General features: G+C 43.4%; 2 protein-coding genes across 16 annotated transcripts in view; one reads left to right on the top strand and one right to left on the bottom strand.

The window, feature by feature from the left end:
- The window catches only part of SETD4 (SET domain containing 4), a 78,144-nt gene extending 52,570 nt beyond the window's left edge, over positions 1–25,574 (top strand). For 8 of the 15 annotated variants that reach the window (XR_012160991.1, XR_012160974.1, XR_012160982.1 and 5 more), the window contains 7 exons: positions 754–1,183; positions 3,042–3,216; positions 4,537–4,618; positions 5,089–5,169; positions 5,963–6,086; positions 12,006–13,070; positions 14,176–16,113. Coding sequence is in view for 2 of the 15 variants with exons in the window: in XM_073361265.1 (XP_073217366.1) it covers positions 754–1,183; positions 3,042–3,216; positions 4,537–4,618; positions 5,089–5,169; positions 5,963–6,086; positions 12,006–12,140 (1,027 nt within the window). In the remaining 13 variants the exon portion in view is untranslated. Of the gene's footprint in view, positions 1–753; positions 1,184–3,041; positions 3,217–4,536; positions 4,619–5,088; positions 5,170–5,962; positions 6,087–12,005; positions 16,114–16,151; positions 16,679–17,446; positions 17,612–22,187; positions 23,026–23,051 lie in introns of those variants that run through there. The other 7 variants (XR_012160979.1, XR_012160977.1, XR_012160980.1 and 4 more) reach the window with 7 other exon arrangements.
- Positions 19,095–20,770, bottom strand: LOC140905394 (myb/SANT-like DNA-binding domain-containing protein 7). Its single transcript, XM_073328691.1, has 2 exons — positions 20,188–20,770; positions 19,095–19,634 (listed from the first exon to the last, which is right to left on the bottom strand). Exons 1-2 carry the CDS (start codon positions 20,768–20,770, stop codon positions 19,549–19,551), a joined length of 669 nt encoding a protein of 222 aa, XP_073184792.1. The 3' UTR covers positions 19,095–19,548.
- Positions 25,575–27,494: the final 1,920 nt, after the last annotated feature.

Raw genomic sequence — 27,494 nt, forward strand, 5'->3', positions numbered from 1 at the left:
TAGAACACTGGTACACTGTTTCTTTGGGAACAGAGGATTTGGTATTTCTGTGGGTGTCCAGTGATCAGGGGCTGGTTAGCACAGGGTGACACTTTGAAGGGACGCAAGGCCTGGGGTGCATCTATTGTCAACCTGCAGGGCAAATGAAGGGCTAATATAGTCAGAGGAGAGTGCTATTATGATGGGCTGGTTGTGTTAGAAAGCTGACATCCAGTTGAGCACAGGCAGGACTCCTTCGTACTGGCGGCAGGTGGTAACAAGGTGACTCATAGCTCTGGGTGACCCAAGAAGCATCACAACATATTCCCATTGGTCTCAACAAGACTACTTGCATACATGCGGATTGCTCAATGAGTAAGGTTTTGCAGGATGGGGCCCTTCTTAAATGGAATTGTAAATGATTTGTTTCAAATTATTAAATGTGCATGTCCTAAAAGAAAGGAATTCAAATATGAGACTACGAAGTGCTATATGAATGCACCCTTTCAGCAAATTCATAACAAAAGGTGATATAGAGTATAGAAGACTATTTTATATTTTTGTTTAAACAAAATCCAACGTTTTACTAGGTACAGTATTTTAAGAGCTTGTCAGTAAAATAAATTTAAAATCACTTTGAAATAATGAAAAAACGTTTGCAGGTAAACTACAAAGAAGTTTAAAATATTTATTTAAAATCTCAAAGTATTAAAAGGATATGTGTGGTTGTATTTTATCCATCTCACTTCTGTGTATCTGTTATGTTTTTGATAGGTGGAAGCCTCCCATATCTCCTTTGATAGCACTGTGCACATTTTTAATAGCAGAGAAATATGCTGGTGAGCAATCTGTGTGGAAGCCTTATCTAGATGTTTTACCAAAGACCTATACGTGCCCTGTTTGTCTGGAGCAAGAAGTAGTGAGACTTCTTCCTGAGCCCTTAAGAAGAAAGGCTGAGGAGCAAAGAACAGTGGTCCAGGAACTGTATACCTCTTCCAAGACTTTTTTCTTTTCTCTGCAGTCTTTGTTTACTGAGAATGTAGAAACTGTTTTTAACTACGATGCCCTGCGGTGGGCTTGGTGCACCATTAATACTAGAACAGTGTACATGAAGCATTTACAGAGGGAATGTTTCTCTAGAGAGCCAGATGTTTATGCACTAGCGCCTTATTTAGATCTGCTAAACCACAGTCCAAATGTTCAGGTAAGAAGCTGGAAAAACAGAACCATAGTTTTTGTGATGTACAGTTCACTGACTCTGTGCAGAACCCACATTCTTGTCTCTGATGAATTCGGAACACAGCATACCACTGAAGGGTCATGACTGGTGTGTATAGTGTAGTGTTTGTAGAACAGCTGTAGGCTCAGTAGATACACCACTAAAACGTATCATGTAACCCAGAGTGAATTCACAAATAGAATTGATTTTATGAATCAAGTGGCAAAATAAAGATGGGGGAAAGGATTCCACGCCTCTGCCCACCCCCAGTACCCTGGTGTGATGAGGTGTAGCAAACCCACACTCAACCTGAAGGGATTAATGAAAGCCTGTGGGCACAATCAGCGTCACCCCACTACACTTGCAGTATGTGTCAGACGTGAAGGAGAAGTTAAAAGGGCTGACCCTGGCTCAGTTAGGGGCTGACCAGGAAGGAGAGCAGATTTCTGGCTCTCGCTCAGTGAGAGAAGCCTGGCTGGAGTCAGGGAGCTGGGTAGGGTTGCTGGCAGACAAAGCCTCCCTGAAGGAAGGTACCTCTGCAATGGAGACACTCAGGCAATTAGGAAAGAAAGTGGCAGGAGGTGAATCCACCCAGGTTTCTCCCCAGTGGTGGAGGGTCCTGCAAGGAGCAGGAAGACTTCTGCCAAGTCAGGGATTGCCCTGCCAGGGGAGTGGAAGAAAACCCCTCTGCAACAGACCCAGCTGGGTAGCAGAAAATGCTAAGAAGGCCTGCAATGACCCTTTGGAAAGCGGCTTAGAGTGGAGCTGATATACTGGGAGCCTGGGAAGAGGCTGAGATAAATGCCCAAGACAGGATAAGGTAAGACGTGGACCAGGAGACCGCAAGGGCCTTGACTACGTAATGAGGGTCCTTGGTCTGGACCCAGTGGAGTCGGAGGGCCTGAGTTCTACCAGCCCACCAAGGAAGAGGGGGTGTCCCCCTCTCTCCCTGAGGAGTAAGGACTGCTGAACTCCCCTGATACTAGAGAGGAGGACTGGTGAGTCCGTACTCAGACTGACTGTCCAACGTGAGTCGAAGGACCACTAGCTGGTTTACCCTGGTAGGGGTGGGACTCTACGTGAGCTGGAAGGAGGGGGGCTGAGTTGCATGAAGAATCAGACCGCAGTAGGGGTGGAATGGCTGTCAGCAGGGGGCGCTAAAGGAGGAACGTCTTTACACCATGAGGAACGTCTTTACACCCAGCCACCAGGTGGTATGCCGACCAATGAGTCACATGTTTATGCCTGCGCCAAATGCCATTATTTTGGCCCATGTCTCCAGAAATGGCTTGGGGAGAATTTCCCCAGCAGAGGGGCCCTGTAAGCAGCTCTGTATTATCCCCCTCACAAGGCACAGTGCAGGGGGCATGTGGTTTCTATAGTGCCTGGCACTAGGCTTGAAAGCAGCCTATGGCAACCTCATCAGGACTGCCTATAAAGTTACTCTGATTTATGCCAGGGACCACAGTGACTCACATGACCGCGCAGAATCAGGGTAGCACAAAGGTGGCTTAAAGCTAGCTTTGTTCCCGCTTCCCCTGAGCTGGACCTTCTATGCTCTGCCTCCTGGAGGCAGCACAGCCTTGAACCCAAGGATTTTATGTTTGTTCTGTTTTAGTATTTTAGAGAATTTTTCCTCTTCTTCAGATAAGATCCTAAGTGCAACAAAGACAATCCCCAGTCTTCAAAATCACTTCAAATATTTCATCATTGAGTTCTAGACGTTTATAGCCTTTTGTCACAGTAAGAAAATATTACTGGTCTTTATCAGTCTAGGTCTGATGGGTTTTTTTTCCCCCTCACTGCTATAGAGGAAATATTGTCTTTTTAAAATTTCTCAAAGGTAAAAGCTGCATTTAATGAGCAGACGAGATGTTATGAAATCAGGACAGATTCACATTGCAGAAGACATGAAGAACTGTTTATCTCTTACGGCCCTCATGATAACCAGCGACTTCTGCTAGAATATGGGTTCGTTGCCATCAACAACCCACAGAGTGGAGTTTATGTCTCAGCAGGTTGGTAGCTTGATCTTGATATTAAAATGTGAAGTACTAGTGAGCCAGGCAGCTTTATCTCTTCATCTGGATAAATGTGGTAATTGAGGGGCAGTGAGGAAGCTTACATAGTTTCACTCTGCATTAGGCTGTAGCCAGTATGATCAATTTTGGGATTGTTAGCAGCATTAAAGTGAAATATAGGGTTGGGTTGGTTCCATTTTTGTCTTTTTGAACTACACCCAATAGGAATTTTTAACTAAAAGAGTGTGACTGTGTGTTTGTGTTAAGTGGCTATCATTTTTGTGGATTTGCTCAGGTTTTATTTGTTACGCTGTGAAACTTAGTTAGCTTTATTCTGAAAACTCTTACGTGTTTGGTTAACCTTAAGCGCAGGAGTAGCAACACTAGCTTCAATGGGACTGCTAGTGCGAGTAAAAGTTAGGCATGTGCTTAAGTGTTTGCAGGATTGTGGCTTTAGAGAATAATTTAAGGATGGAACTGGAAATGCTGGGAGATCTTTGCAAACTACCCTCAAGTGTGTGTGTGCATGCATCTGTATCAGATTAAATATTGATAGAGCCTTTTCATAGGATGCTCGCATGTCTTAGAAGCCCCAGTTCTGCAAAAGTTGGTTTTAAGCATGTGCTTAAGTGCTTTGCTGAACTGAGACCACAATAAGAGAAACCCATGCTATTAGGCAGCCAAGTCATTGTTATAGAAAATTAATAATTATGTGGTGAAGACTTGGTTATGAGTTGGCCAACAAGCTGATTGGAGAGCCAAAAAGTAGCTTGGGAAGTGAATTTTTTTGTTTTTTGTCAGTGAGCCTTGGTTGCTTATGCAGGCATGTGAAGAGAGAGAGACAGCTGTTTGGAAATGAGTATGCAGTAGACAAGTTACATTTTTATTATAAAGCATTGAGGTTGTTTAAAGTAAGATTTGCAGCTTGTATAAATTAGCTCCATTTACTTCAGTGGAGTTATGTGGATTTACCAGCTGAGCATCTGGCTCTTGGTGCTTTAGAACTGACTATATGTCAAAAATTGTGTTAAAATAACATTATTAAGGTTGCCAGGTCAAGTACTCAAAAGTTAGGAAATGCCAGAATTAACTCTCTCTCTGGGTTCAATCCTGCAAGTTTCTGAGTGCTCTTCAGAGGGGTTCTTCAACTCAAGGTAAAATTCATTAAAGTTTTGACATTATCTGAGTTGGTTTTTGTGTACTGTTCAGTTGGAAGATTGATTATAGTTAAAATATAAGAAAATACTTTACAGTTCAAGTTAGCTTGTTTTCAATGTTAACTGGTTGCTTAAGGATCTTTAAATATATATTTTGCAGATATCCTTCTTAAGCATCTCCTTTCGGCAGACAAGCAGAGAAATATGAAGCTTTCCATTCTAAAGGATCATAACTTGTTAGAGTAGGTATCTCTTTAAAACTCTGGTTTCCATTTGAGAAAATAGTTACAACAAAACTGAAATAAAAGTTCAGATGTTTTTTTTTTTTAAACTTGCAAAAAAATTGGTTTATAAAAATATATAGGTTTTCTGTTTCACTCCTTGATAGTGGAAGAGAATTTAAGTGGATAAAAGGCAATATGAAAGCTAAAGATCAAGGTTAGGGGTCAGCACAAGACAATCTATACCATCCTGTTTCAAGGCTGTGGGAAGCAGCAGAGGAAAGGGAGCTGGGGAGAATCCTTTTGCCCTGGATGCTACAGTGTAGTTCCCACATGGACTGTGGATCGGCTTCTCCTTAACTATGTTCTAGGGTGGGAGGAGGCTGCCACTAGGCAGACGTTTTGTTGCCACAGTTAGTGTTAGTGTGAAGATCACAAACTGTGTAATGAACTCCTGCTTTCTACCTTTTGGTAATTTTTGACACTTTTAGAAATTTGACGTTTGGAAGGGATGGGCCATCATGGAGACTCCTCACGGCTCTCAAGTTGTTATGTCTTGGAGCAGATGAATTGTAAGTTTCAAATACACTTATAGAAATGTGGTCATTTATTTAGAGGGCTAGGAGAGGCATTATTTTCTAATCTGTGTCTTCTCACACTAACTAACTGAGGTGCAAGAAGGATTTGGAACAATCTATAATTTAAAAGTTGTTGTCTGCTTGTTGCATCTATGACAACTGTATTCAGTTAAACACCAAGCATTCTGTTGTTGTTCCCTTCCTACTCCAAGAACTGTATATTGCTTTAATGTTAGGTTTCTGTTTCTTACATTTGTCACTTTGATGGGTCCCATGAACTCAGACATCAGTCTGATTTCTCTGAAAAGTATATTTCAGGGACTACTTTTGAAATTTCAGGGCCAAGTTCATCACTGAAGTACAAAGGTTCAGCACCAATGTCACAAAATTAATCTTGCTTATTTCAGCAGTGAATTTGGCCTTCAAAATCTTGGTATTGTTTGCAGATGGGTAGGTGAGCTTTGTCAGTTATCAAATATGTTTTAAAATTAAAAGGAAAAATATTTACACTCCTCTACGCTGTGAGGGTTTAGTCCTCGATAGAACATGTTAAAGTAGCTGAAAGATACTGAGACCCATCTGTCTTTCATACCATGCAATATGTGTTCTGTTCTACTCAGCGGCTTAAACCATGCACATCATTGTGGTATCTGAGTGCGGTGGGTCTAACTTTGACTTAGTTATCTATCTGGGTTTTTATTTATTTATTTTGGGGTATAACTTCAGTTTAACTTCTGGCTCAGGAATGCAACAAATAATCACTTATCAAACATATTTTTTGCTTTAGTACCTACTGGAAGAAAGTGCTGCTTGGTGATAAAATTTCAGCCAGAAATGAAGAGAGCAGTTTGAACATAGCAGCAAAAATATGCTTTTCTTTAATAGAGGAGACACAGCACATCCTTCACCAGGTAACTTGGCTAGAAGAATACAATGGGGCAGACGCCACCAAGGGGCTTGCCTATGTGGTGCTGTAGTCTGGAACAGAGGGGTATACATTTTAGTCCCCACTAGCACGTTGCGCACTAACAGGCCCATGTGAACTTTGCTGGTGTGCACTAAAAGTTCCTTTGTATGTTAACATACTGCTGTTTGAAACAGGACTACATTAATGCATGTTAGGGAACTTTTAGTGTGCACCAGCACAGATAAGTTAGTTTGCAACACGCTAGTGTGGACTAAAATTTGCACCCCTCTAGTGCAGACTACAGTATTGTGTAGACAACCCAGCATAAATTGGTAGTAACACCATTAACTTCAGTGATGTAAATGAGGGTAGCATCTGGCTCTGTGTGTTTTACAGGCAATGGTTTGACTTACAATTATCAGTTTATTTCCGGCGTTAGCTAAGTGCTTATTTTTGTGGGCAAGGTGCCTATTTGTTTTTCTATTCAAAGTGTGCTTCAGGCATAATATACTCCAGATTTACACCAATATAACTGAGATTGGCTTCTGGTACAGTAAGGGTGCCTTAGTTTAGGATTTACCCTGCTTTGGGGGAGTTGGAGGGGACTGTCACTCTTTTTGGAATATCTTGGTGTACATTATGCATATGGACCTTAAATCAATGGGATTATTTCCATTTAATTCAAGTGGGTTTTTGATTAGGAACACTTGGTAAAGCATAAAAAGGTGGCAAATGAAAAAAGCCCCTTGCTATTGACCGCACTGAAGTGATTCTGGATTTACATCAGTATAACTGAGATCAGAAAATGGTCCAACGGGTTACAATGATTTTCTTTAAAAAATGCATGCAGTAATCTTCTTGCAGTGGTGATAGGCTTTAACTCAGGAGGAGTGTAGTGGCCATCATATTCCTTTATCTGGTGTTGTGTACCTCACGGCCATCTGATGTGAAGAGAGAAAACCAAGTAGGTGTACTTTTTATGAATTAAGTAAGAAAATAAATAAGCAAATACAAAGCTAGTTAACGTAGTGCATTTCCCTAAAACAATGCGATAATAAAATTGAGGTTACACTGGAGATCAGATGAATTAATTAAGGGATTAACAATAGCGTAAATTGACATCAATAACTTGACAAGAAAATAGATTGAGAATCAGAGCCCCCCCCCAAAAAAAGAAAAAAAAGACAGGGACTGTTCAGCTTGGAAAAGAGATGACTAAGGGGGGGATATGGGAGAGCTCTATAAAATTATGAGTTGTGTGGAGAAAGTGAATAAGGAAGTGTTACTTAATCCTTCACATAACACAAGAACCAGGGTCACACAATGAAATTAACAGGCAGCAGGTTTAAAACAAACATAAGGAAGTATTTCTTCACACAACGCACTGTCAACCTGTGGAACTCTTTGTCGGGGATGTTGTGGAGGCCAAAATTATAACTGGATTAAAAAAAGAACTAGATAAATTCATGGAGGACAGGTGCATCAATGGCTATTAGTCAGGATAGTCAGGGATGCAACTCCATGCTCTGGCTGGCAGAAGCTGGGATTGAACAACGGGATGCATCACTCGATGATTGCCCCGTTCTGTTCATTCCCTCTGAAGACAGGATGGCAGGCTAGCAGGACCATTGGTCTCCCCCAGTATGGCCGTTCTTATGTTTAACTGATCAGATCATTGTAGGAACATGATCTGTAGTCAAATCATGAAACCAATATAACAGAGTGAATCCTTTCACCCCCCCCCCCCCCGCCGTTCCCCTTTCCCCAGCTCCTCCTTAGCCCTACAGGTATTGATACATCCTTTTGGAGAGCCTGTCATTGAATGGCTTATTCAGGACTGGTCTACACTTAAAATTTAGATTGATGTCACTCAGGGCTGTGAAAAATGTTTGCATCTTGAGCCACGTAATTTGGTCAACCTAATCTCTGATATACATGTGGCTAGGCCAATGGAAGAATTCTGTTGAGCTAGCTACCGCTTCTTGGAGAGGATGGTTACCTAATCCGCAGAAAAAACCCTCCTGTTGCTGCAGGAAGTGGCTACGGTATGGTGGTACAGCTGCGGTGCCGTGCCACTGTCGCGGGGACGTGTCTGTGCCCCTTCCCACCCCCATTCCCACCTCTCTACCTTCAGTACACTGGAATCAGGAGTTCAAGATTCCTCTCTCCAGCAGAGCGGTTTGTGCTAACACCTCTACAGACACAGGATGACCCCTTTCGATCTAGGGTAGGATTTGCTAAGAATTTAGGTTAGTCTGAGTCCAGTTATTGTTTTCTTATATGGATTAACCAGTATGTGATTCTACTGTTACTACTACCTCCTCCCAAACAAATGGTTAGGAAAAGTCTATTAGTTGCAGGCATCCCCGCAGTTATCTTAGAAAAGAATTCAAAAGAGAAAAATACTTAAAGGATCTACTCTTCGGCTTGCTTAGTCCCGTGGAGCCTCAGAGTCAGTCGGGAACTGCAGTTTGGGGAACCAGATGATGTCTTTTGGCTCAGATTGGGGATTGGTCCTGCTTTGAGCAGGGGGTTGGACTAGATGACCTCCTAAGGTCCCTTCCAACCCTGATATTCTATGATTCTATGATATCTTATGCTAATATGTGTCATCCTCTGGTCAGCTGGCTGGTCTAAGAGAATCTCTCTCCTCTTTCCTGGGGACTGGCCCAGGAAAAGTAGGGTATCAGCCATCTGGCTGTCTTTGTGGTGACACATGAAGCAGCACGCTTAGCTTTTTAAGGTTGTAATAAGAGTTGGTAATTCTCCCAGTACCGCCCAGAGATTTTTCCAAGCAAATGAGAGATCACAGGTTCCATATCTCTTGTAGTAGGAAGAGAGCTTGAGACAAAAAAGCTCTTGTATTAGAGGCCTGGTATGGGGCGGGACCTGCTTACAGCATCTGGCAAGAACAGGGCTAGTATTGCAAAAAATACACGTTTCTAAGAAGTGCTAAGCCCAGACTACTCACACAAACACATCCCGATATTAAGTGGTACCAGAACATTCCCATATCAAGGATGGTACAAAAACATCCCCTAAGAATAACAGCAACGCATCCTAAAAGATAAGGTCAGGATGACAGTACGTAATAGAGATGTTTTGATTGAATTAACATATACAAGGTGATGGGTGATAACTAGCCACGTCAGGGGGCAGTAACTAACTATGGGACAGTAATAACTTGTTTGTATCAGGGTATAAAGATGTATCTCAGAGGGAATATCTTTGGCCTAGGGAGGAACAGAAAGTCCCACCGTTCACTGAGCTGGTCCATTGTTACGGGCATATGTGTATCCGTGGTCCGGTAGAGTCTGCGGGATACTAGTACCGAGCTTTGTAGACAATAAATCTGGCCTGGTGCTTTTGGACCCTAACAGATCTTGTGGTCATTGGGCAGTTCGCTCGAGGTCTGCTGTGCCAGCTGTCTGCACAGAGCTGGGGCAACACACAGAAAACACACACATATGCAGCCCAACATTTAACCACACTGGTGACCCCGACTAGTGCGTTGTCCAATCCTTGTTGAGGGTGGTCAGGCTTAACCTTTGGTTCACTTTTGGGGCCTTCCTTCCTGCAAGCAGTTTTATCACCACATCTATCTTAAACTGCGAGTCCACGTACTTCCCCCAAAAACCTTATCTGGGTTAACAGTCAGTGGGTCACAGAGGTTCTCAGGCAGTTAAGGCCCAGTCATTTCCCTGGATATGACTGGTAGCCCATTGCCCTTTGACAGATAACATTGTCAGTGCCCAGACTCATTCATGCATCTCATGTGCGCACTTCCTCAGCGTTGCTTAGGGCCTCACAACACACAGAAAGAAATGACCGAACTGTCACCCTGTGGCTAGACTGGGCAAATGTATGAAAGGGCGTCTTGCGCTACCAATGTCCTGTGGACAAAGCTGCTTTTGAGCTCTTGTTAATATAAATGTCATTTAAAAATACAACAGATCAAAACACCTACTCAGTGTCGACTCTACTATAGACCAATGTGCCATATATAATTGCCTACAGTAAAATTAAATTACTATTTCCCTGAGAACAAAATGCACCTCTGTTAAGAATGTTATAAAAATACATCCTCAGCAAAGAAAACATGTATGCACACAGTTCAAGCAGCTCATGGCCCTCAGAGCCTAGGTACAGCTTATTTAGGCCTGAACTGGAGGAGCAGAGACAGAATCGTTTATAGATGTGGCATATAGGGACATTGTAGAGCAAGCCCACCTCAGAGCTGACTTCCCTGGTCTTCCAGTTGAGGAAGCCAATCTTATGATGGAAGTGCACCTAGCTGAAATGGAAGGATACACCTTCTTAGATGGGATTTCCTTCCCACTGCGATAATGGAGATGAACAATTCCTCAGACACCAAAGAGGTTGTGTCAGGGGATGGAATTACAGGCAGCGGCATGGGATTAGATCATCAGGAATAGACAGCTAGGTATGTCGTTACTGAGAGAACAGTGTAGTGACTTGCCTGCCCGTTGCAAAGGTGGTGGATATTACAAGACCCTAGATGGACTTCTGGTGAATGCTGGGGAGGAGCCTATGATGGTGGTACATGTTGATACCAATGACATTGGGAGCTGTAGGAGAGAAGTCCAGGAAGCTAAATTTAGACTGCTAGGTAGAAGGCTTAGGTCCAGATCTGGGGGAGGGGAGCATTCCCTGAAGTCCTTCCAGTATCCGTGTGGGGTTGAGAATATGGTGCATAGAAGAGGGGTTTCATCTTAGTTTCTGGGGAACATTTTTGGGAAGTGGGAACCTGTACAGAGGGGATGCAATAATTTTAAAAACAAAAAGAGTGAACTAGAGTGCCTGGCAGTGGAAGAGGACCTTGATGTAGTAGGCATTATAGAAATGTGGTGGAATGATTAAAAACCAATCGGATATGGTTACAATCTATGCAGGAAAGACAGACTAGACTGAAGAAGTGGGGGAATAGCGCTGTATATAAAGGATTCCATTGAACATAGCTAGAAAAAATTAAGAGAGGAGAGGACTACATAGTTGAATCTATATGGATACAAATTCCAAATTGTAAGAATGTAAATGTATTAGTAGGGCTATGCTATTGTCCTCTGGATCAGGAAAAGGAAACTGAATACACAATGTTGAGAGAAATCCGAGGCAGACAAGTATAATGAAATGATGACAGTGGAGATTTCAGTTCTATAAGTTCAGATATAAACTGTTCAAAAGGCACAATGGGACAGTGTTGAGTACTTGTGTCAAAACTTTGACCCGTTAAGAGTTTGCTTCTAACAAAAGCTAGTTCTAGAGGCTATTCTTGACTTTGTCTTAACTCAAGCAAGGGAGCTAATTCATGAAGTAACTAGCCGAGTCCATTATTGAAGTTGATTGTGGTGTCCAGAAAGTAGATGCTGGTGTGGCAGTGTTCTAGAGAGCGTTGAGTGGATGCGGGGTGGTTATGGAAGTTGTGGTGGAAATTATGAGTAGCTTGAGTAGTATTGGTGACTACAATATAACTAGGCTTACCATCTCTGACCTACTGTAGGAGGCAGATTGCTGAACATCTGCTTACCGTCTGTAAGGTTCTTCTGAACCTTGCGGTGCTGGCCACCGGTGCGAACAGAATACTGGACTAGATGGACCTTAGGTCTCATCCAGTCTGGCAACTCCTATGTTCCTATGAACACTGGGCTACTTAATGAGGAACCTGATATTTTCTTAACGTTGGGTTTAGTCTGTGTTTTCTGTCTGTGTTGTGGATTTTGAATGAACGCTTTTTCATTTTGCCACTAATTCTGTTTTCTTGATAAGTCATAAAATGTAACTAGTACGCATTTTGATGTCACTTACCTCTGGCACAAATTAACTAGTCGTAAATGTCTGTTTATGGGCTACATCTATTTTTATTACTGAGTTTAAATATCCTCTTGGTTTTTATTCACTTCAGATTTCCCAAATGAAAAAGGACAAGGTGAACCTTGAAAACCAGCTGGCTTTGGTAGAAGTACTGCGCCTGGAAGATCTGACAATCCTGCAAACATCAGCAGCGATTCTGTACAACTTGCACACTGCAATAACTTGACCTGTTCAGAAAGCAGACCATGACTGTCACAACACAGTGGCGTTTACTTACCAGGAGCTAGAGGCCTGCTTGACCCAAACATTTTTGATGACCAGTAGCATCAAGGAATAATGTAAAATTATGGTGGAAAAGCTGTCCAGTTTCATTTATGGGTGTTGGCATCAGCCATAGGGCCATATTCTGTGCCTCCTCTCCTGAGAGGCGCAGCCTAGAAAATGCAGGGGGCAAGAGTAGCTTTGTCACCTTTGTGTCATCTGGATTCTGGGCTGCTGTGGGGACCAAAACAGGTTCTGGCATAATCAGAGCAGTCCCAGGGGCTGCAGTCCATAATCTCCACAGTGCCAAGCAGCTACTCCCTGGTATGTCCCTACTTTTGTGGCTTACAAGGGAGGGCAGTGCAGAGCTACTTGCCTCACCCTATGTTATTTGTGTGCCAGCGTCATCCTCTGCTGACCCTTTTCTATCTCATTTATGGTCCCTGGACTTGGCCTATGCTCCAGACCTTATATAATCATCCCCGCCAAGTCAGCCCCAGAATGACTGAAAAACAATCATCCAGTGCCCACCCAAATGCATGTATAGTACACTGATGCTGGAGGCTCGGGTGGTGGCCATCATGCAGAAGTTTGGATTTCCCTCCTCCATTTTAAAAATCTCCTCCAGATTGTTGCTAATCTATGTGATTATTGCTCCTCTTCTGAACAACAAACAGATGTGCTTGAGTTATTTTGAGCTGTGATGTTGTAACAGTTTGCATGTTGGCTATTCAGGAAATCCACTCTGATACTTTCCACCAGTCCTGATTGTCACATGGAGAAACTTCCTTCGCCTGTCAGTCCTGATTGTCACATGGAGAAACTTCCTTCGCCTGTCCCCTTTTTGCCTTTCCTGATCAATCTGGCTGGACATCATAATTGTTGGAGGGTTAGGGTAAGTATTGACATTAGGACCATACCTGTGTGAATGATCTTGCATCTTACTACTTTTTTGTGTGCTTTCCTGCAGGCCCTTGGTCTCTGACTTTTGTGTTTTCTAGTATGGATCTGCTGCATGTCATCCATTTACTAATACCCTGGTAGCTTTGGAAAAGCTAATGTGGGATAAAGTCTTGGTCAAGGGAGATATGTGCAGGTGATGGGCAAAGCTTGAAGAGGGAAGGAAAGGGGATATCTTAGGTTCCATGGCTATGGGCTTGGTATAAGGACATAGATAAATGGCTACAAAGTCGGTTGAAAACTGTCATGTGCACAGGGCCTGTACAGCTGGGGAGCTGGCTGACTTACAGAGTTAGAGGCAAAAAGGGACACTTAGAGTATCTAGTCTGACCTACTGTATATCATGAGCCACTACATTTCACCCAGTTACCCCTGTATTGAGCCTAATAACTTGTTTGACTAAAGCCTATCTTCCACTTTGGCATCCAGTCTTGACTTGAAATCAGTAAAGATGGAGAATCCACCACTTTTCATGGTTCCAGTGGTTAACCACCGTCACTGCTAGAGATTTGTGCCTTATTTCCAGTTTGAATTTGTCTGGCTTCTGCTTCAAGCCATTGGTTCTTGCTCTGCCTTTCTCTTCTAGTTTAAAGACCCTTTTAGTACCCAGTCTTTTCTCCCCAGGAAAGAACTTGTGCGCTGTAATCAAGTCACCTCTCAATGTTTTTGATATTGAGCTCTATAAGTATCTCATTGTGAGGCATTTTCTCCAGCCCTTGAATCATTTTAGGGAGCTCTTTTCTGCACCCTCTCCAAATTTTCTACATTGTTTTTAAATTTTGGATACCAGGACTGTAGGGGCAGAATTCTAGTATCGGTTTCACTAATGCTGTGTACAGAGGTACTATCCTCCCCCTATTCCTACTAGTAACTTTGTATTTGTCTGGATTAAAATGCATTTTGTCTGAATGGGGCCAGCTTTACCAAGCAATCCAGATCACTTTGAATGACTGCCCTGTCCTCATTATTATGCCAATCTTTTTGTGTCATGTGCAAATTTTATCAGCAGTGATTTTTTTTTTATATTTATTTACTTCCAGATCATTGACTCCTTGGTGCCGGAGCCTCTCACTGTGGAGGGAAAAGGCTCGGGCAGTGGGACGTGAAACTGTTAATAATAGAAGCATAGATGTGGGTGTGTAGAGAGCCTGTGCTGGGTGTATATACCACGTGGTTCAAGTGTGTAGGATACTCTGCTCACCTAAGCAGTTCCTCCTCATTTACACTGCTGTTTATATGTGTGCTAGCTGGGCGTGCGGTGTCTCTACTTTTATGGCAGCATGTAGACATACCTTAAGTGTTACACTGCCACAGTTCAGATCAGCGGAGGTACCGGAGCTAGAGTTCTTTCATTTTAAGCAGGAGGACTTTCTCATAGCAGGTCTCTCTCCTCTGTAATTTCCCCCTACCCACCCTTGGTCTACCAATGCCTGAATTTATTAACTTTTCCATCATGCTGCAAGACTCTTCTGTTCGCTTGGGCATTTGGAAAGATGGGTGGAGAGAGAATTTTATTTTTGTCAGATAATTACTGAAATGGGATGAAAAGCCTAGATGATGTGAATAGAAGAGACGACTACTCTGGGAAGGGGCTGATTGCTACTTTATTGCTCTTTTTACGGTACCCAATTGCTCTTTGCTTGCTATGTTACAGCAGCTCATGGCCTCACACTGCATCTTGTAAGGAAGTCTTACTATAATGTTAGTCATACGTAAAATGAACTATACAAAAATAACATAAGGCTGTATTTTTATTGTGTGTTTGAACAGCTCCTAGCATACCTAATAGGAGCCTGGGCCATGACTAGGGCTCATATATGTTACGGTAATACAAATAATAAGGTAATAAAAAACTGAACGAACATACATACATACATTTTTAGTTACATCCGCAAAGCCCATCTATTAAACACTTCTAAAATAACTTAATCTCTTTGAAGTGGTGGCAAGAGTCTCTACAAATCACTCCCAGCATTTTACACTCTCGGTTGTACCATCGTGTAACATGTCCTAGGGGCCCTTGCAGCAGCTGGGGAAGGGCCAGAGTGTTGCGAGTTCCAGCCATGCTTTTGCCTGCTCTGACGTGACCGCTGTCCCCGGAGTGTTGAGAAGGGGTGGTGTGAAGCTGGCTATGCTAACTCTGCTCCAGCTGAAAATTCTCCTAGGTCAGGGGAATTCTCAGTAGCTCATGTGGATCCTTTTTGTAGCACTGAGGCGGTTCAAAGAGAACTTCGGTGCTGAGGAGCTGGCCTGAGGACTTCAGGCCGTTAGCTGTGACTAATGCCAGGAACTGATTTTCCGCTTAGTTTCATTTAATAAAATTATCCCTAGAGAACGTAGGTGTGACCCTGAGTTGCTATCAATCTGCATATTTCTGTGTAGTTAATGGAACTAGGCCAATGTATACCAGCTGAAGATCTGGCCTTGTGTATGTTGAATAGTTAATAGCAGTGTTTTACAGAGTTAGAAAGAGAGGGGTTTAGAAATTAGTTTGAGGTGATATGGGGCTATAATTAAGATTTTTTTTGGGGGGGGGAGATTGCTTAGAGCTATTTCCATTTCTCTAGGTATGCTAGGTGGCCTTGGACTTGCAGGAATACACTACCGTTTGACATTAGTAGACTAACGTCAAAGGCAAAATCCTGCCCCACCCTTAAGTATGAAGTCACAACCAGTGCCTGTGTAGTATGCTTCAACATCAGCTTTGCTGAATTGCAGTCTTAGGCACATGTGTAAGACTTCAATGGGGCTTAAGTGGTTTGCTGAATCAGGGTGTAAAATACATCTGAGCTAAGGCATCCTAAGATGGTTTACCTAACCACTTTTGTACATTCTTAGCTTCTCTAGCTCTCATTCTAGAAGCTCAAAAGGACTCTTGTTATCTTAGTAGCTTAGTTTTAGTAACTTGCTGTTAGTTAACATTTGGCTCAAAGAGTTTAATCAGTCTGTCATTTAAACGTAGCTCTATTATGAAAAGAGACACTGTAAAAATAGCCCATTCTCATTCATTCCACAGATCTACTCCCTGTGGGTGTCCAAGGCAGATCTGCAAACTTCAGTACCACCACTATGGTTTTTACTACATTTTACTCCTGTCAGTGATGCAGCACCACTATAGATATGGGGGAAGCAAGCTATATTCAGATCTGACTTGCACATCAGCAGCAGAACTGTTAGGGTATGTCTACACTACGGAATAAGGTCGAATTTATAGAAGTCGGTTTTTTAGAAATCGGTTTTATATATTCGAGTGTGTGTGTCCCCACAGAAAATGCTCTAAATGCATTAAGTGCATTAACTCGGCGGAGCGCTTCCACAGTACCGAGGCTAGAGTCGACTTCCGGAGCGTTGCACTGTGGGTAGCTATCCCACAGTTCCCGCAGTCTCCGCTGCCCATTGGAATTCTGGGTTGAGATCCCAATGCCTGATGGGGCTAAAACATTGTCGCGGGTGGTTCTGGGTACATATCATCAGGCCCCCGTTCCCTCCCTCCCTCCGTGAAAGCAAGGGCAGACAATCATTTTTCGCCTTTTTTCCTGAGTTACCTGTGCAGACGCCATACCACTGCAAGCATGGAGCCCGCTCAGGTAACCGTCACCCTATGTCTCCTGGGTGCTGGCAGACGCGGTACGGCACTGCTACACAGTAGCAGCAACCCCTTGCCTTGTGGCAGCAGACGGTACAGTACGACTGGTAGCCGTCATCGTCATGTCCGAGGTGCTCCTGGTCGCCTCTGTGAGGTCGATCAGGAGCGCCTGGGCAGACATGGGCGCAGGGACTAAATTTGGAGTGACTTGACCAGGTCATTCTCTTTAGTCCTGCAGTCAATCCTATTGAACCGTCTTATGGTGAGCGGGCAGGCGATACGGACTGCTAGCAGTCGTACTGTACCATCTTCTGCCAGGCAGGCAAGAGATGAGGATTGCTAGTAGTCGTATTGTACCATCTTCTGCCGAGCAGCCATGAGATGTGGATGGCATGCAGTCCTTCTGCACCGTCTGCTGCCAGCCAAAGATGTAAAAGATAGATGGAGTAGGTCAAAACAAGAAATAGACCAGATTTGTTTTGTACTCATTTGCCTCCTCCCCTGTCTAGGGGACTCATTCCTCTAGGTCACACTGCAGTCACTCACAGAGAAGGTGCAGCGAGGTAAATCTAGCCATGTATCAATCAGAGGCCAGGCTAACTTCCTTGTTCCAATAAGAACGATAACTTAGGTGCACCATTTCTTATTGGAACCCTCCGTGAAGTCCTGCCTGAGTTCCTTCCGTGAACTCCTTGATGTAAAGACACCCACTTTGTTGATTTTAGCTCCCTGAAGCCAACCCTGAAAGCCGTGTCGTCAGTCGCCCCTCCCTCTGTCAGAGCAACGGCAGACAATCGTTCCGCGCCTTTTTTCTGTGCAGACGCCATACCAAGGCAAGCATGGAGGCCGCTCAGCTCACTTTGGCAATTAGGAGCACATTAAACACCACACGCATTATCCAGCAGTATATGCAGCACCAGAACCTGGCAAAGCGATACCGGGCGAGGAGGCGACGTCAGCGCGGTCACGTGAGTGATCAGGACATGGACACAGATTTCTCTGAAAGCATGGGCCCTGCCAATGCATGCATCATGGTGCTAATGGGGCTGGTTCATGCTGTGGAACGCCGATTCTGGGCTCGGGAAACAAGCACAGACTGGTGGGACCGCATAGTGTTGCAGGTCTGGGACGATTCCCAGTGGCTGCGAAACTTTCGCATGCGTAAGGGCACTTTCATGGAACTTTGTGACTTGCTTTCCCCTGCCCTGAGGCGCATGAATACCAAGATGAGAGCAGCCCTCACAGTTGAGAAGCGAGTGGCGATAGCCCTGTGGAAGCTTGCAACGCCAGACAGCTACCGGTCAGTTGGGAATCAATTTGGAGTGGGCAAATCTACTGTGGGGGCTGCTGTGATGCAAGTAGCCCACGCAATCAAAGATCTGCTGATATCAAGGGTAGTGACCCTGGGAAATGTGCAGGTCATAGTGGATGGCTTTGCTGCAATGGGATTCCCTAACTGTGGTGGGGCTATAGACGGACCCCATATCCCTATCTTGGCACCGGAGCACCAAGCCGCCGAGTACATAAACCGCAAGGGGTACTTTTTGATAGTGCTGCAAGCTCTGGTGGATCACAAGGGACGTTTCACCAACATCCACGTGGGATGGCCGGGAAAGGTGCATGATGCTCGCATCTTCAGGAACTCTGGTCTGTTTCAAAAGCTGCAGGAAGGGACTTTATTCCCAGAGCAGAAAATAACTGTTGGGGATGTTGAAATGCCTATATGTATCCTTGGGGACCCAGCCTACCCCTTAATGCCATGGCTCATGAAGCCGTACACAGGCAGCCTGGACAGTAGTCAGGAGCTGTTCAACTACAGGCTGAGCAAGTGCAGAATGGTGGTAGAATGTGCATTTGGACGTTTAAAGGCGCGCTGGCGCAGTTTACTGACTCGCTTAGACCTCAGCAAAACCAATATTCTTACTGTTATTACTGCTTGCTGTGTGCTCCACAATACCTGTGAGAGTAAGGGGGAGACGTTTATGGCGGGGTGGGAGGTTGAGGCAAATCGCCTGGCTGCTGGTTACGTGCAGCCAGACACCAGGGCGGTTAGAAGAGCACAGGAGGGTGCGGTACGCATCAGAGAAGCTTTGAAAACCAGTTTCATGACTGGCCAGGCTACGGTGTGAAAGTTCTGTTTGTTTCTCCTTGATGAAACCCCCCGCCCCTTGGTTCACTCTACTTCCCTGTAAGCTAACCACCCGCCCCTCCTCCCTTCAATCACCGCTTGCAGAGGCAATAAAGTCATTGTTGCTTCACATTCATGCATTCTTTATTCATTCATCACACAAATAGGGGGATGACTACCAAGGTAGCCCAGGAGGGGTGGTGGAGGAGGGAAGGAAAATGCCACACAGCACTTTAAGCACAGCACTTTAAAAGTTTACAACTTTAAAATTTATTGAATGACAGCCTTCTTTTTTTTGGGCAATCCTCTGTGGTGGAGTGGCTGGTTGGCCGGAGGCCCCCCCACCGCGTTCTTGGGCGTCTGGGTGTGGAGGCTATGGAACTTGGGGAGGAGGGCGGTCGGTTACAGAGGGGCAGCAGTGGCAGTCTGTGCTCCAGCTGCCTTTGCTGCAGCTCAACCATACACTGGAGCATACTGGTTTGGTCCTGCAGCAGCCTCAGCATTGAATCCTGCCTCCTCTCATCACGCTGCCGCCACATTTGAGCTTCAGCCCTGTCTTCAGCCCGCCACTTACTCTCTTCAGCCCGCCACCTCTCCTCCCGGTCATTTTGTGCTTTCCTGCACTCTGACATTATTTGCCTCCACGCATTCGTCTGTGCTCTGTCAGTGTGGGAGGACAGCATGAGCTCGGAGAACATTTCATCGCGAGTGCGTTTTTTTTTTCTTTCTAAGCTTCACTAGCCTCTGGGAAGGAGAAGATCCTGTGATCATTGAAACACATGCAGCTGGTGGAGAAAAAAAAAGGGACAGCGGTATTTAAATCTTGTAAATCTTGCTGTTAACATTACATACATAGCACATGTGCTTTCGTTACAAGGTCGCATTTTGCCTCCTCCCACCGCGTGACTACCCCCTCAACCTTCCCCCCTCCCTGTGGCTAACAGCGGGGAACATTTCTGTTTAGCCACAGGCAAACAGCCCAGCAGGAATGGGCTCCTCTGAGTGTCCCCTGAAGAAAAGCACTCTATTTCAACCAGGTGACCATGAATTATATCTCACTCTCCTGAGGATAACACAGAGAGATAAAGAACGGATGTTGTTTGAATGCCAGCAAACATACACTGCAATGCTTTGTTCTACAATGATTCCCGAGTACGTGTTACTGGCCTGGAGTGGTAAAGTGTCCTACCATGAAGGACGAAATAAGGCTGCCCTCCCCAGAAACCTTTTGCAAAGGCTTTAGGACTACATCTAGGAGAACCGCAAATGCCAGGGCAAAGTAATCCTTTCACATGCTTGCTTTTAAACCATGTATAGTATTTTAAAAGGTACACTCACCAGAGGTCCCTTCTCCGCCTGCTGGGTCCAGGAGGCAGCCTTGGGTGGGTTCGGGGGGTACTGGCTCCAGGTCTAGGGTGAGAAACAGTTCCTGGCTGTCGGGAAAACCGGTTTCTCCGCTTGCTTGCTGTGAGCTATCTACAACCTCCTCGTCATCATCATCTTCTTCGTCCCCAAAACCTGCTTCCGTATTGCCTCCATCTCCATTGAAGGAGTCAAACAACACGGCTGGGGTAGTGGTGGCTGAACCCCCTAAAATGGCATGCAGCTCATCATAAAAGCGGCATGTTTGGGGCTCTGACCCAGAGCGGCTGTTCGCCTCTCTGGTTTTCTGGTAGGCTTGCCTCAGCTCCTTCAGTTTCACGCGGCACTGCTTCGGGTCCCTGTTATGGCCTCTGTCCTTCATGCCCTGGGAGATTTTCACAAAGGTTTTGGCATTTCGAAAACTGGAACGGAGTTCTGATAGCACGGATTCCTCTCCCCAAACAGCGATCAGATCCTGTACCTCCCGTTCGGTCCATGCTGGGGCTCTTTTGCGATTCTGGGACTCCATCATGGTCACCTGTGCTGATGAGCTCTGCATGGTCACCTGCAGCTTGCCACGCTGGCCAAACAGGAAATGAGATTCAAAAGTTCGCGGTTCTTTTCCTGTCTACCTGGCCAGTGCATCTGAGTTGAGAGTGCTGTCCAGAGCGGTCATAATGGAGCACTCTGGGATAGCTCCCGGAGGCCAATACCATCGAATTGTGTCCACAGTACCCCAAATTTGAGCCGGCAACGTCGATTTAAGCGCTAATCCACTTGTCAGGGGTGGAGTAAGGAAATCGATTTTAAGAGCCCTTTAAGTCGAAATAAAGGGCTTCATTGTGTGTACGGGTGCAGGTTTACATCGATTTAACGCTGCTAAATTCGACCTAACGTCCTAGTGTAGACCAGGGCTTAGAGTCCCAAATACAGAGCTACATTCTGCCTTCAGTTATACTTGTGCAACTACAGAGAAGACAATAGGACTACATAGGTGTAACAGCAGCAGGAGCAAAATTTTCATGGCTGGTGACAATACTTGAGGCAAGAAATAACTCAGCTTGACTCTCAGATCCTAAGGTGTGCTGCTGGCATTTAGCAGGGGAAAAGTGGGTTTTTTTGTTTGTGTGTGTGTGTGCGTGTGTATATGAGAGCTGAACAAATGAAATCTGGATTCACTGAAAAATTATAAACATGGCACCCTACAATGCTATCTTCCCTGAGTCACTTAGAATAGAAACTCACTCTAAAGTGAACATCCTGTGGATTTTCTTTGATCTCTTCTGGCGAGTGGCTTCTGGTTTTCACATTTCTTTAGCGATAGGGTAGAGATCATTCATAATTTCTTAATGTTTTTAGATCTAACTGTTCAGAACAAGATAAGATAGCATCAGCTCTCAAGCCCTGTTAATTAAAACTTTACGTACACGATGAAAATGTTTAAAAAATGACACTCCCTAAGGAAGAAATCTTTAAATGAAGGATACATTGCCCCTCTGAGGTTGAACGCTCCCTGCAAATATAAAATCTTTTTGAAGACGGTCCTTGGGAATTAATCTGAAGTGGTTGCAGGCACTTAGTGCATCTATAATTATAGATGAAGATGATAAACAGAATGCTGGGAAAGGTTTGCTGCACCAGCTGCCTGGTTTGTTTAATTATACAGTACACCTAGACTAAGTTTGCTGAACACTTTGCAAACCTACCCTTGTGTTCATTTTTGCAGCAAAATCATGTGGAATTCATAGTGTTTCATCATTTCAACATGAAACCAAGAGAATCTTGGCATTCGTGACTGGTTTTAGTTATATCTAAAACCCAAACTCATACAATGTTAATTCACACACTGAAATGGAAAGAAATCACATAATTCTCTTGAGTTTTATATTTTAATATTCTTTAGGATGTCTAAAACACTGCAATGAAGTTCTGTATTATTATTATTCATTTATATTATATATTGCCATAACGCCTAGGAGCCCCAGTCACAGACCAGGACCCCATTGTGCTAGATGCTGCACACACAGAACAAAGAGACATCCCTACCCCAAGGACCTTACAATCTGCATATAGAACATGAGCTGACAGCTAGATACAAGCAGATGAGGTAATACAAGGAAACTGAGGCAATACTGTGCAAATAGACAACATAGTCATGGTGGGGGAAGAGGTAGAACACACAAGCAGAGTGAACAGTGTGATGGCAGCAAATGGCATATGTTAGTTATTTCCATAAGTTTTTGGAGGGAGACAGGTTGGTGGATTTAGTTTGGAGGGGATCAGCTAAATGGAAAGAAGGGAAGGAGAGAGTAGAAGGGGCAGGTGTTGAGAGGCTGAGGTGGAGAGACCTGCAGAGGGGAAGGGGAGGGTTAGAGTGAACAGCCAATCAGCACAGGACACAGAATTAGAGAACATTCTCATTTTGACTGGAATGCCCAGAGGTTTCTACTTTGCCATTAGTCATAATATACCAGTAAGCAAAGAATTAATGTGAAACAATTTCTCATTTATTGTTTCTGCTAACCACACAATGTGCTAAGTTCAGAACAAACACAAAGGTGTTCAAAAACACAATACTGATCAAACTGCATGAAATTAGTGTAATTTCTGTAGATGTCCACTAGATGATGCAAATGTACTGCAGAAAGAGAGGAAACTACATTCTATCAAGAAATAATTATATTTGCTGTATTTTATATTTTAATATTAGGGGGAGAGTATCATTTTTTCAGTGGGCTGTTACTTGATTTCCATAGTCAAGAAAAATATCCATTTGTTTAGTTGCTGTTAGGATCAAGTTACAAAGCTTATATTCTAGTCTGCTTCAATTTTGGTTCCAGGATACTAAGAAACATGGGTGCGAGGTACACAGAAGAAGCTTGTCTCTTCCACCAATAGAAGTTGTCACCTCAACCACCTTGTCATTTTAGTCCTCTGCATTTAGGACACAACAGAAGCAAAATGTTTTGAAGGAACATTATCTCTTATTCGTCATGCTTCCATCTTTTTATGTTTTATCTATCTTTTTTGTAGTAGCCTCCCCAAATTTAGAGCATGTCTGAAACTCCAGTCCAAGACATGGACACAGACCTTGGGTGAATTCTGGTCTGATGCTATTCTGGTTCAATCCCATTGACTGAGGTCTAGTCTATGCTACAGAATTCGCTCAACACAGTGCAGCAAAAGTTGACCTAATTCTGTGTCTATACTAACATTACACTCCTGCCAACATAACTGCCCTGCTATGATAATAACTCCACCTCCATGAGAGGCATAGAGTCAATGTCGATGTAGTTAGGTCAACACAATGTCAGTGTAGACTCTGTTGCTTACATTGACTTTCAGAAGGCATCCCAGAATGCCCTACACTGACAATATAATTGGGACAAGCACTCCTAGTTAGGATGTGCACTGCTGACACAAGAAGTGTAGTGTAGACACGTGAAAGTGATTTAATTATTGCAGTGGCTGTATGCCGACCTGACTGAGGTTGCCATAATTTTGTAGTATAGACATGCCCTTAATGAGGTTGCCCTGGTGTAATTGAGTACTGTCCACTCTTCTTTTTCACAGATTCGGGTCCTGAATTCTCCTCTTATTTACACTGATGTAGCTCCATTGTCACTGATTGGACATGTACATACTTGGGGCTGCCAGCCTCATGTCACCTGCAGCTACATTCCATTTTTAGTGCATTACCTCAATCAGAGCTAGCACAAGTATGTCTCCTCAAATTGGGAATTATACCTCCAGCTCAAAGTGTAGCCATATCATTAGATATAGAGAGAAGTGCAGTGCCACAAACACTGCAACTTTTGGTCTGCAAAATGCCAAAGAAAGTTCTAATACCTGGCTGTTTTAATCATTGTTAAAATCAAAATGCTGAAAACCCACTGTGACACTAGCAGGCCAGGTGCCAGCTCTCGCCAAGGCTGCAGGCATTAGCTAAGAACTGACAAACTCATAGCTGGAGACCAGACCTGTTTATTTTTGTGTTAGTTTTGCTCAAAATAGGTATTAGTCTTACAAGAATGTATTTAGTGATCAGACTCTATTTATAGAGTGTCTATTTGTGCTGCATGCATTAATCGTATTTGTAATGCTTGTATTCCATGCTATAAAGAAATATGTAACTTTTGATTTATAACTTTGAAAATGTTTGCTCTAAACTTGTGAACTCAGATGGGAAGAGTGTTTCTCCCCAGCCATCCAGAAAAACTATCAAAATCAGATGGACCATCAAGGAATGTCGCAATACAAAGGATTGGCGAATGGCCCTGTTGCATCTTGGAAATGATACGTGCAAGGAAGCTTGTCCTATGGACTTGGAGGCTGAATCTAGGAAATAAAACAAAGATACAAACAAATTTTCCATCTCTGCTGTTTGAACATCTCACAGGGACAGAAATGCTAAACTGAGGCCAAGATCCCCAGGGTTTATCCTCTGGGACTGCCCTGAAAGACCTCTTGAATTGACAGATCATCACATCTCTGTCATCTTTAGGAACCATAAAGGGTAACTCATTTGTGTGTATATATTTGCTTGCTTTAACCTGTATTTAACTCTCTTGTTTCTTTTTCCTAGTTAATACATAGTTTATTACAGGATTGGCTACAGGCATTGTCTGTGGTGTAAGATTGAGGGTACCAACTGATCTGGGGTTAGTAACTAGTCTCTTGGGACTGGAAACAACCTGAATATTTTGTGATTTTTTGGTGTAAGTGACCATTTATCATTAAGGCCAGCTTGCCTGGGTGGCAAGATATACTGGAGAGTCTAAGGGTACTGTCTATGACTCCATTGTAAGACTGTTACAGTGATCCAGGAGTTCACATTTGTTACTGGGTTGGTGAAACCTAATTGTAGAACACAGTCAGTCTGTCCTGAGGCAGGCACTCATGGTCGTGAGCCAATCCAGACAGTGTGACACCCACTTCCCATCAGTTTATGCTCCTTGAATACTTTTAACCTATCCTTAAGGGTCCCCATGAGTGACAAACATTTTAAAACAAATGCCGATATTCTATAGTTGTTACAGGTTACAACTTGGATGACCATCAAGAGTCTGTGAGAGAGAGATCCTCTGTACACGCTACATGCATTTTGACCATTTTAATTTTAAGGAATAATTTTCTCCATTAGACCACTTACATTGTAAAGAATGATGTAGAACAGAGGTATTTGCAGATCTCCCTTTGTTTATAACTAAAAAAGAAAACTCTGGCTGCTTTAAAAGACATGAGAATGAGTTTTGTCTTCCTTTCCTATTACTGTCAAACAAACTTTACCTCAGCCCTGAATATCACATGGAATTTGTCACTGACAGGAAGTATAAACTTTATCTTGTGAATATATAACTTACAGTCACTTCTTAAGAATAAAAAAAAATCCTTTCATCATGTAAAGTTTTCTTCACTGTTTTATTTCACTTAAAACATCACTCAGTGCCAAATGGTATTTGTCAGAAGTAATTGTCAAATGCTGGAGGCAGTTTTCAAGGCTGTCTGAATGGAAAATCTCAAGGCAGTTGTCTGGGTTGAAAGAAAATATTACATTTGATCTTTTTATGATTCTCACAGACGATGTATGTCTGCATTCTTTAGCTTGAAGAATTCTTGTTCTTTTTAACTGACAGGAAGTAAAACTTCACTATTAATTGACAGTATTGTCTGAGAAATAACTACTCTATACAATAATGTAATTTTTTTTTTACTCTTTACAAAGATTCATTTTTATTAGCCATTTACTGTGGTTTTGCTTGTTGGCAAGTTGTAATACTTTGAATGACGACTCTGACTACATTTCATCTACACTTGTATTTGGAAAAATATTTCTTCCAATGTGTTTCCTCTGAGTAATGAGTCTCACTTAAAGATTGTCTTGCAGTAAATCACCTTTTCCTTAGTGGAGTCATATAGATATATTATTGCTTTTCTCAATTCTGCCTCAGTGCTTTCCAATGATAATGACAAAGGGTAGATAGCATGGTAGATTAACACCACAGTATGAATTCTGAAGGCTAGATCCTCTTTCGGGCTGACAGCAGATCAGTGCAGGGAGGGATGGTGGGAGTTTAGGTTCTAGATCTCTGATTCTCAGAGCAAGGCCCAGTCTGAATGCAATTTAAAGCTGCTTTAAGTTGTGCCAATGGTGCCCCCTCTCCCTGTCCCCTACACCAGGGGAGGAGGCATAAAAGGGCAGGGCCCAACAGGGGTGTTCTCAGCTGGGCATTTGTGCCTGGGTTGTGGCTCCTTTGAGTCACTCAAGTGGCACAAAGGGGCTGTAAGCCCAACTTGTGGACCTGGTCCAAAATGATTTATCAGTGTTGAAATATGAATGGAGTTCCACTAATGTTCTCAGCCATTTTAAATCATCATAATATTAAAATGTGTGGTAACTCTGCTTACTGTCCAGTGTTAGACAAGTTTCAGTAATCATTGTGAGCTGGGTGTTATGCACCATGAAATACCAATTACCTTTTTGATGTTTATTTTCATTTTGGCTGGGGATCTTCTCCATTTCCTTCTTTCTGCCAACTTCTGTAGCTGAGGATGTGGGGATGGGGTCCTAACTTCCTACAGAGCCTGATAACCCCACTGTTGGCATTGGCCAAAAGAAGGGGTCTGGAGGTTAGTGGATCTTCCTATTTTAGGGAAAAACCTCAAGTGCTGAGATTTGGGTCTGTGTGGTCAGGTAAGGCTTCAGCTAGGTCTCTCTCCTGTCACAGTCTCCTCCTCCGCTACTGATTGGAAGCTCATGGGCTAGGGGAATATAGCACCGATTTCAGCCAGCCATAACAAAGACAAGCTTTCTGCAAAGTTCTCTAAAGAGCAATATTGCCAACACCCAGGAGTCACAAGTCTTGAAGTTGGCTTGAAAATAATGAGATTTCTTGTTTCTGAGTCACTGGGCTTCACTCAGTTCACATTATCTCTGCAAGCATCAGTACCAGAAACTTACTTCTAAAAAAATAAATGAAAATGAGATTCTCATGTAATCGCTTAACTCCAGAGCTGGGGCTTTAAGAAACATATTGTGAGACTTGCAATACAATAGTGGGAGTTGGCATCACTGAGACAGTTCTGCAGACTTACCTCAGTTATTATGACACATCAAATATTAAAATGTTGCTGGTCTCCTGAGAGAAAATTGCCAATTGTGTCAGTACATTTGCCATAATTATACTAAATCCCTCCATTCAGTTGAAAAATACACTGAGAAACAATATTGCTAATGATTGTTTGTTTGTTCTTTCTTCAACACACACTCACAAGCAATGTGT

The sequence above is a fragment of the Lepidochelys kempii genome, chromosome 1 (assembly GCF_965140265.1).
Source record: "Lepidochelys kempii isolate rLepKem1 chromosome 1, rLepKem1.hap2, whole genome shotgun sequence".
NCBI classification, from domain to species: domain Eukaryota; kingdom Metazoa; phylum Chordata; order Testudines; family Cheloniidae; genus Lepidochelys; species Lepidochelys kempii.